Raw genomic sequence first — 10,909 nt, 5'->3', positions numbered from 1 at the left:
TGTAATGGTGAGTGCCTCCTTCCAAGAATTCATTCTTTATTTTTGTAAATATTGCTCCCATTTCATCATGTGTATGTACAGAAGCAATAGGGGACTGCATACCTGTTATTTTACAAGTTTAAAATATACATTTTATATTGCAACTCTTTCTTCAGAATTCATCCAATGGGCTTTTCTTTCACTGAATACATGCTGTTGGACAATTTTTAGCCAACCTCTTTCCCAGAGCTGGACATTACACTGCAATTTCACATCTTCTTCAGAGATGGGTAACATGTGGCACTCCAGATGTTGTTGAACTAAACGTCCAGCATCACCATCTTGGTGGTCCCATGTTTTCTGCTCTTGTTCTATAGGGCTTTCAGGGAAGGAGAAGTTGAAATTATTTTCCGCTGAGGCTGAGAGAGCATGACTTACCTGAGATCACCAGTGGGCTTCCATTGTTTGATGAACAAGGGTTCAAATCCTTGTTTGTTAAAGTCCTAGTTCAGAGTTCAAGCCACTACACTATGCTGGTTCTGTTTTCAGTTTGAGTGAACCAATATGTTGCATTTGTGTTAAAAAAATTTATGTATCTTTATCCCTCTCTATCTACATCTATACCTATCACATGATAAAAGGCCCCTCTTGAGATGAACTGAAGCTATGAGGGGCTGGGCATGCACTACAATGTTTTATTATAGGTTTCTGTTGGTAAGAGATCTCCAACTGTTAAGTTTCTTTGGAAAATAATTAGAGCTTAATGGCATTCCCTGAGATTGTTTGAAACCAGACTTGAGACAGGAGTAATTGTGATGCCATAGTGGCAATTTGTAGTTTGTAGCCACCAAACATATTATGGCATCAGAGCTCTCTGATAGAGAAGACTAAATATCTTACAAAACTACAATTAAGCAAAAGAAACAACAACAACAACAACTGATGTCAAGGAGAGAAAGAGTCTTAGAAGATTATCAGATGGGGGGAAAAACCGGGAGTAAAAGGCATACTCCCGGCAAAGTCGTGTGATTGTGATGAAGTTTTTCAGATGATGTCATGCTTATCCAGGATTTAACCCATCCAGGATTCACTTGGGATGTCCCAAGAATGGTTTGTTGCTGGAGCATTCCTGGATCTTCATGGGTTAAGTCCCCAATAAGAACAACATCATTTGAAATTTTTCAGTGCGATCTCATGACTTTGCCGGGAGTATGCCTTTTTCTTCCCCAATTTCCCCCCATCTGATAATCTCTTTAGTATAATTTTTATAATTAAGTTTTATCATTTCAAAACTTAAAAAGAGCTTATCTTTTAAAATGTCAGCTGAGACTAGTTGTCAGCTTTCTAGTTTCCCTCTCATTTTTTCAACTGGACTTTATTAGTTTATGGTGCATATTTTTGGTACTTGTATATTTTGTGTATGAATACAAAACCACTGTGTTTGTGATATATAGAACATGAAATTGAGTGCTCCTTTAATCACTCAATTTATAGAGCATATAGTACTTTTAACCTATGCTTTTCAGTGCTGGACAATCCCCCCCCACACACACACACACTACCACCACCACAGAATTTTATTCTGTTGATATTTTATTTTAACAGGGACTACACTCATCCCTCCACATTTGCTGGGATTAGGGGCACAGGACATCCATGAATGTGGAAAAGCTGCAAATAACAAAAACACCATGTTTTTGACTGAGAGAACACCTCTCTAGGAATCTCTAGGTCCTCTAGTGCAACTCTGTGGTCAACATCTTCCAGACACTGACCATTATGCTAGGGAAAACAAGCTGAGAACTGGTTGAAAAACTAAATAAATTCTGGTATATATTTTGTTTTTGTTTTTAAAAGGGGGGCAGTGAGAATGTGAAGCTCAAAGCACCCCTAGTTGGTGACAGAATTTCACTTAGAATGAAATGTGAGCTATATCTGAGTAAAATGATAATGTGTGTCAAACCAGGGAGCCAGCATGATATACTGGTTTGAGTGTTGGATGGGCTGGGAAACCACAGTTTGAATGCCTACTTGGCCAAGGAAAACCAGTGTGCAACCTTGAACAAGTGTCACTCAGCCAATGGAAGGCAATAAAAAATCCTCTGAATAAATGATGACAAGAAAACATCATGATAGGTTCATTGCAGGATCATCATAAGTTCGAAAAAACTTGAAGACACACAGACAAAAAAACATGTCCAGCATTGCAAGATAGGACCAAGCCCCTTCCTAGAGAGAGCAATGGATGCTGGCCACCATCTCCATGACTGACCAAAGATGCTGCTTATCCAAGCTCCCTGGACCTCGGGTTGCCCCATTTTCCCCAAGACCAACCCACAGTACCACTCCTACACTGTCTGCCATGCTCACCTGTATCCACTGTGGCCTGCAGCTGTTCCTACCACTCCCTCTTGGGTTCCATGCCTCTGGCTCTTGTCCCACGAGGCTGTTAGGACTTGGACTGGACACCACATCAACCAGGTCTGCATGTGTGAACCACAACCTGCTTTCTCAAGGCCAGGAAGGCAATTTAGGTATTTCAGCCATCACCTTAGCAAGGTAGTGTGGGATGTGTGACACCCCAGAAGTGGTGGGGCTTTCCTCCCACTGCGAGTGGCATGGTACTACTACTATTGCCTGGCCCTTCTTCTTCACTACCATGACCCTTTCTCTGAGGAAGAAGCCAATGAAGTGGAAGAGAAGAGGGGAGAGTGTGCCCCTCCTGGCTTCAGCTCTCTCCTCCTGAAGAGGTTGCACAGAAGAGGGGGCAGCCTCCCTTCTCTCACATCCTTCACCTGCCCGGATGCCTCCCCCCCAGGGGAAACGAAGCCCAAGGAGGCCACTAACCATGCATAGTCACCCTAGCACAGTTGGACTACAAAAGCAGTGGCACTGTTGGCCTTATTCATCCGCCTGCACTTGTGGAGATCTGAGAAGGAAAGGCCAAGGATGAGGATGAGTATGCTGTTTGCTGGCAACACCTCCAGGGTGCTGGCAAATGAAGGAAAACTAGAGGGCTTTCCTCCTGCTGACCAGCTTTCCATGCTGAATATCTGCTTCCCACTCACTGCAACTGCCACCACCTAAACAAACTGCCTAGTTCCTGCTCCCCAAACCATTGGGGTGGCTATTGCCAAGACCGTGTGCTTCTCCACTCTGCCTAGCACATGCTGCTGAGCCCAAACTCTGATTCAGTTCCATGATCTTCCCAGTAATTCTCCAAAATTCTATTTGCTTAAGTTATGTTTGTTTAGCAATAAAAAGTACCCTTTAATCATATCCACCTCCCATCTTATCCTTTACTGTCCTATAACCATTTCAGAAACAGCTCTCTACAGCCCTCTTTTCTCTTTCAAGACCTCCTCTCTGATTGTATACTGGCCAGTATTCTGTCACAGGAAGCTACCTTATAATTAAGTCTAAAACTGATTAGAATGGCAGGGGGATGTTGGTTGAGTTTGGTCAATGTGAATAGGCTTAGTTCTGCCCAATCCACAGTCTACATGTGCTCAAAGGAGAAAGGGACATCCCTCTTTTCATTCACTAGAGTAGTAGCTCATTAATCAGATTTCATTTCTGGGCACTGATATGTAGGGACTTTGAAAAGCTTGCCTTAAATGAGTAGATATGTTTTTACTTGTTCGTTTAGAATTGAAGCAGTACAATTCTATGGTATGCCCCAATCTTCAGTTCTCTGGGTTTGGAGAGGCAAAACCATGGATGTTTTGAGAGATACATCCCCTTACTTTTTGAGATGCCCTCCTATGGGTATGATACTTGGGTTGTTTGAGGAACACCTGGCACTGAAACCTGTTAAGTTCTGATAATATACTAGAACAACCTAATTTATTTGACTGCCTCTCACATTGGAAGATGTTTCCCAGAAGCAATAGGGAGCACTCACAGATATCATTATGATAAAAGGAGTGGGCTAAAGCTTTAATTTTGCTGTAGGACACAATCTCTTCATATCTTGAGGCTTGGAGGAGTTTGATAGTTTTGCACGAGATGACCAGTTACAAACTTAGTTGATATGGATTGCTACAATAAGATGAGAGAGTTCTGAGAGACTCTGACATGATTCAGAGCCATACAATCTGTGCAGATCCTTTATACACAGTTAATGAAGTAGTCCTAATTTCTGTGTCCTTCATCTCCCTGATGGGTGGTATAGCAACTTTAGCTATTGAACGTGGGCAGTGCTGAATAGTGCGTGAATTTCATGAAAATATTATTTCAGCTCAATATAAATAAGAATGTATAGTGCGCCCATGCCATATGCAGGCTCACTATACGCAGCTTCCATGTGCCCACCCCATGCGTACTTGCTCCATTGTTTCCAATGGGGCATGAGCATACACAGATTTCCACTTACGCGTGGGGATCCAGGTCGGATCCCCCATGTAAGAGGAGGGCTCACTGTACAACAGTTCAGGAATTCCTTCATATTAACATTTTAAATGATAGGATGGAAGGAATAAAGTTTCTTTGAGGCTCTGTCATTTTCAGGTAATTAGGTCAGTGAAGCATGAAACCAGAAACATAATCTATTTTGTTATAATTGTATCAATGAAGTGTGAGGCCAGAAATATAATTTATTTCCTGTACACTTTTGCTGCTGAACTGTGAAAGCCACTCCTGGGAACTAATCTCCATAAGCCCAAGAGAGAGGTGAATAAATCTTCTCCTTAGAAACATTCTTCATCATAGAACAAAAAGGGAAATATTTATAAAGTGGCATGGATGTTTAAAGATATGCACAGACATGAAACATTAATGAAGAAGAAAGTGCATCTGAAGGTAAGAGAAACTTGTGAAGGAAATAGTGGCTTGGAATCTTTTTATTATTTCAGGAGTTTTTCAAATGTTCTGAGATTGAAAACTAATACAATCTTTCCTTCCCTGCTGTCTTATATTTCTTTCCATATTTTTACTGTTATTCTTGATTATCTCTGTGTTAATGACTTTGCTATAAAGTCGAGTAATGTGATTTGCATATTGGAATGCTGGAATATTTTTTGAAGTGTTTGTTGCATGCATACATATAAATCATAACACAAATTAAGTCAACCTGTTTCATTATTTCTTAAAAATCAGTTTGGGCAATCCTTATCCAAGACTCCCATAGAAATGTAATTTGGGCTACAATTTTATGTTTATTTGCCTGTGGGTATCACACACTGAATGAAAGGACATTACTTCATGCTCATTTTCATTCTAGATTAAATGATTATATCTTTTATCATATGGAAGTAAGCGAATATCTCTATGACAGATGGTAAAAGTTAAAAAATCACTTTTACAAGGTTAAGAATTCCCCCATACCACATTCCTATCCCTCATTTTTCTCTGATGGTTATCTTTACCTGCTCCTCAATTGCAACTATATAATTTTCATTTCTTCTTCTTCCACAGCCTTCTCTCTTGTTGGATTTAGGGAATCACTGTGATATACAAAACTGCCTTATATCAAGACAGTTGTCAGTACTCCCTCCACAGTCTTGCAGCAGCTATCTAAGCTTTCAGAGATAAATTCTAGTCCTACCTCAAAATGTTTCTAGCTTCAATACGCTAGATGTTGTGTGAGAGCGAAGGAGAGACAGCACTTGAGTGTGTGCCTCTTACATCTGTGTTCTGCAATTAACTTGGAACTTTTGCAGTAACATTATGTTATGACAGGGGTAGGCAACATACGGCCCGCAGGCCGGATCCGGCCCGGCGAGGCCTTTGGACCAGCCCCAGCGCGGTCCTGCCGCCAATTGCCGCCAGGGCCTTTGGCCTTTTTTCTTCCATTTTTTAAAAAAGTATCCTCCATTTGAAAATTTTGTCCTATATTTGTCCCGGTTTATTTATTTATTTAATTCTTTAAAAAAATATTTAATTATTTATTATTTGGCTTCAGCCTCCCAGTTGTCTGAGGGACAGCAACCTGGCCCCCGGCTCAAAAAGGTTGCCTACCCCTGTGTTATGACTTTATCTCTTCCTTATTAGCTTTTTGGTTATTTACCACTGACTGATTGTTGTCGCATGGTGTTTCCAATCAGAGATTAGGAGAAGCAAAGAAGTAAAATCCTTCTCACCACTTCCAGAATCAAAGATGATTGGTTCTTATGAGTATACTGGTGAGTTAACACTTGGAAATAGTCATCTGGTTAATGGTAATTTTTACTCAACAGCCTCATCCTAAAAGTCTTCATCTATTCCTGTTTATTTTAGAAAGTATCTGGTTTTATGATGTGTGAAACATTTTGGATATGGAAAGTGGGAAGTTGAAATGCTTTTGGGATGCGTAATTAAACCCACTGTTCATTTAGCCCTAACCACCAACTATATAATTCCTCCTGATTATTGCCTCTCAATTATGATCTGTCATATCTCAAACTGACTCTATTCTGAAATGTAAGAGGAAAGTGTGAGTTTTCAGTAATAGTTTTTTCAGCACCATTTCCTTTAATGGTGACTAGTCTTGCAATGATCCTGGATATGCTTGATTTCTCTAAAATGGTTTGTTTAAAGAGAAATGCTAAAAATAGATTCCTCTTGATCATATCAAAGGTAGATTTTTCATCTGTAAGCCACCTTGAATCTTAGTCTTGGGGAAAAGGCATGGTATAAAAAATGGGATTCAACTAATTAATTATTTTCTTTGTTGACTGATGGGTGTAATCTTTTCATGTGAAGATAATGTATCAGTTCTTGACATCAGCTGATGGAGATAATTTAATAATTCAAGACAAATATATTACTTGTATCAGAAATATGAAATTATCTCCATCAACTGCTCTCAAGGAGGTGGCACATTATCCTCACATGATTTAGATAGTAAGAACATGACTCAGTAGGGATTTAGGAATGAATGAGTTGTGGACACAATACATTTAGAAAAACACTTTTGAGCATGCATTTGAAATAATGTTACAGTGAAAACAGGGAGCAAAACCAGGGGGCAAAACAGACCGCTCTTTTGCGCTGCTACCTGGGTGGCTTCAGAGCATGGCGTTTTGATGCTGCACACTCTGAAGCTGCCTGGAAGCAAGTTTCCAGCTGCCTAGCTGCCCACATCTGGGCTGGCTTCTGGGCTTCTTGGAGACATGGCGGTTACATGCCGTAACAAACAGCTTCATTTATATACTGCTCATATACTAGCAGTGTCTAAGCTGGTTACAACACACCGGGAAGCTGGCACAGGGCCGTGAAGAGCCTCTAACGGTGGCTTTTCTGCAGCCAAAAAAGGAGTGATTTTCAACCACTCCTTTTTCGGCTGGTGTTGCAGCAGATTAGGGCCACACCGTGTGGCTGCCATGGCCCCAATCTGTTTTTGTGTGGGGTGGCTTCACACTGCTCCTCAGTCTGTAAGCACTCTTCATAATTGCAGCAGTTGGATACCACTTTAAGTACTGTGTAGTCTTCCTAAGGAATCTTGGGATTTGTACTCTGGTGAAGTATTTGGAATTTTCTAGAGTATTTTGCTAATAACCTTACTACAGCTTTGTTGCAAAGAATTCCCAATTCTTGACAAAATTACAAATGCCAGGATTTGAATTCCATATAGTAGATTTATGACAAATAAAATTGTGTGCTATGGATGCACCTTCTGTGGGTTGTTTTCGGGTTGATTTTCTTCAAATTTCAGGTTTTCAGATAAAATAGTACCTTGATGACATGCACACATACTATAAGTTTGTAATTATAACAATAACAGAAATAACAAAATCATATCAACTTAAAATTAAACTGCAAGTATCATGCTACCACTTCTGTTATACTCATTCCAAGAACTCTCATTCTCTTTCCTTTCATAGGAGGCCTACCTACTGAAGAGCAAAGTCAATTTAATAAATCCTCCCTCTCAGATTTTCTTCTGCTGGAATTCTCAGGTGTTTGGGAGCTGAAAATTTTACACTTCATTGTATTCCTTGTCTTTTACTTGGCAGCTGCAACAGGGAATCTTCTCATTGTCTCTACAATAGTCTCTGACTATCGTTTGCACACCCCCATGTACTTCTTTCTGATGAACTTGGCCATACAAGATGTTGGACAAGTTTCGGTCATTTTTCCTGCCTCCATGGCCAATTCCCTTAGGAATGACAGTCATATTTCTTACTCTGGGTGTGTTGCTCAAGTGCTGTTCTATGTCTTTTTTTTAGGATCTGATTTCTTTCTTCTAACCGTCATGGCATATGATCGGTATGTTGCCATTTGCAATCCATTACAGTATGAGCTGATGATTAATAAACATGCTTGTCTTCAAATGATTACAGCTGTATGGATCATTAGCTTGTTCTATGGAGTACTACATACTGTAGGCACCTTTGTATCTCCCTTTTGCTCCAACGTTGTCAACCAATTTTTCTGTGAAATCCCACAATTACTTAAGCTTGCCTGCTCTGACTTGTATCTGATTGAAATTGGAATTCTTTTGCTGAGTGCTGTGGTTGTACTAGGCTGCTTTATTTTCATTGTTGTGAGTTATGTACACATTTTAACCGTAGTGATGAGAATACCTTCTGGGCAGAGAAGGCAAAAAGCTTTCTCAACCTGCCTTCCACATCTCACTGTGTGCTCTATATTTGTACTTACTGGATACTTTGCTTACTATAAGCCCCCATCTGATTCTCCTTCACAAATTGATTTGACACTGACCATGATATATACGATGGTGCCACCCTTGATGAATCCACTCGTCTACAGCATGAGAAACAAGGAGATCAAAAATGCTCTGAAAAAACTGCTGGGTTTAAGGGTTTTTCCCCCCCTGTGAATAGCTTTTTCCTGATTTATTCAGTAAATTCTGTGTAAAGCTTAAATGAAGAGGGCAATCTATCATGTTTGGAATAATGCCTTTTAATAACAGGATGTTTCAGTGACTATGTAAATTCATAGCAATACAGCTGGCTCTTGGTATTCTCTCAGGATTTATTCAAGGACCCCTATGGATATCAAAATGCGTAGATTCTCAAGATGGCAAAGTAAAATAGTGTCCCTTATATAAACTGGCAAAATCAAGATTTGCTTTTAGGATTTTGTGGGTTTTTTTTTTTAAAATCTTCATGCTGTGGATCTTTGAATCTGTGGATGCAGAATCCATGGATATGGAGGGCCAACTGTACTTTGATTTGGTATTTAGGTAGAACACAGACTTGTTAATAGCAACTTTCTGATTGTCAGCCCTACAAGCTATTAATTTCAATGGTCCCTTATTCCTATTGTGAAAACTTGGCAAAACTAAGATACATCCACATAGTCACAATGAAGCTTACTGCAGTAGCAATATAACCAAAACTGTATATTTGTGAAAGCACAACTACAGTCACGTTATCCTTAACAGGTAAGACAGAAATATGTATAAAGCCATTACTATGTTCCCCTTTTTGCCCACCTTTCTTTTTAAAAAAGCAAACCCTCTTACAAAAAACACAGTAGACATTGAAAATTAATTTGAAAATGTAAAACTGTAAAAATTAGGAAATTAAATAATTACCACCACAACTATTAACTGAATTACTTCAATTAGTAGTGTTGTTTTTAAAACCAAGTCACTGTTTAAAACATTAGGCCAAATTTTGCCCCACCTTCCAGGTAGCTTAGGAATGCGGTGTTTACATGCTGCACACTCCCGGAAGTGGCTGGTTGCCCACATGTGCTCTGGTGGCATGGCATTTACATGCTGCACACTGCCAGAGCTCCAGTGCTCTGGAGCTGCCCTGGGGCCACAGTAGGTCTGGAAAAGATGCCTTTTTGCCATCTGAAAAGGAGCAGCTCTTTGCCACTTCTTTTTCAGCCAGCTTCGAGGCAGATTAGGGCTGCGGCATACTATAATACTATAATGGTGGATGTCCTGTATAGCAAAGGATTGTACTAGATGAGTGGACAACACCTAATCCTATTTTGCTGCCACCACTAGAACACCCTTGAGGTGGCTCTTGCTGTGACATCTGCTAATCTTGACAGAAGCAATGGAGAAAATTAGGACTTAATAAGAAAGGGGGGGGATACCTGTGTGGGTTGAAGATAGTGGTTTGGAGAAAGTGGGTTGTTGATGGTTGGGTATTGGTATCACTCTTGTGGCAGAGTAAGAAAACATGACTTTAACAGCTGTACCTAACACATATCTATGTGTAGGAGTCTCTATGGAGTAGAGTTTCTCACCCCTAGACTAAAATGTGTGAGCTGCCAACATCATCATTACCATAATCGTATATTAAAATGTGCAATTTTCAGCTTTGCTATACATACACTATACATGCACACCACTATAACTGCAATATTAGAGCTCTTGCTCTGAATGCATATTGTTCCTGACATCTTAGATAGGGGTGGCTGTGATTCATGTTAAAAACTACTAAGAGCTAGTGCAAATCAGTGTAGACCAAGCATAGATGGCGTGTAACCCACCAGATATTGTTAGATAGCAACTCTCATGTCATAATTTCTTATTCTGGCCAGGGCTATTGGAGGGTGAAATCCAATAATAATAATAATAATAATAATAATAATAATAATAATATTTATTTGTATACCGCCCTCTGGCAAACGAATCCGGGCGGTTAACAACAGTAAAATATAAAATATGACAATTAAAAACACTTTATCCCTCCCCCCCTTAAGACAGTATTAAATAGTATAACATATTAAAAATACAATATCAAGGATAAAAACAGCAATTAAAACTAAAAACCCTGATATCCCTCTGTTGATCCTCAACCATCTCTAAGATGGGGCCACGGGAGGAATGAGGGAATCAGGGAACCTGGGAACCTGGGCCGGGATGGTTAATCTGGAAAGGCCTGCTGGAAGAGATCCGTCTTGACCGCTTTTTTAAAGCTGTCTAATGATGTTATCTGACGGATCTCATCCGGCAGGTCGTTCCAGAGTTTGGGGGCGACAGCAGAGAACGCCCTCTGGGAGGTTGCCGCAAGCCTAGATTTTA

At 40.0% G+C, this 10,909-nt stretch overlaps 1 protein-coding gene across 1 annotated transcript; it reads left to right on the top strand.

Moving 5' to 3' along the window:
* Nucleotides 1–7,792: 7,792 nt before the first annotated feature.
* On the top strand, nucleotides 7,793–8,740 carry LOC121933727 (olfactory receptor 14A2-like). Its single transcript, XM_042473715.1, has one exon. It carries the CDS (start codon nucleotides 7,976–7,978, stop codon nucleotides 8,738–8,740), a length of 765 nt encoding a protein of 254 aa, XP_042329649.1. The 5' UTR covers nucleotides 7,793–7,975.
* Nucleotides 8,741–10,909: the final 2,169 nt, after the last annotated feature.

The sequence above is a fragment of the Sceloporus undulatus genome, chromosome 6 (genome assembly GCF_019175285.1).
Source record: "Sceloporus undulatus isolate JIND9_A2432 ecotype Alabama chromosome 6, SceUnd_v1.1, whole genome shotgun sequence".
In the NCBI taxonomy this organism is placed as follows: domain Eukaryota; kingdom Metazoa; phylum Chordata; class Lepidosauria; order Squamata; family Phrynosomatidae; genus Sceloporus; species Sceloporus undulatus.
The sequence above is the reverse complement of the archived record's forward strand: the minus strand, read 5'-3'. Positions and strand labels throughout refer to the sequence as shown.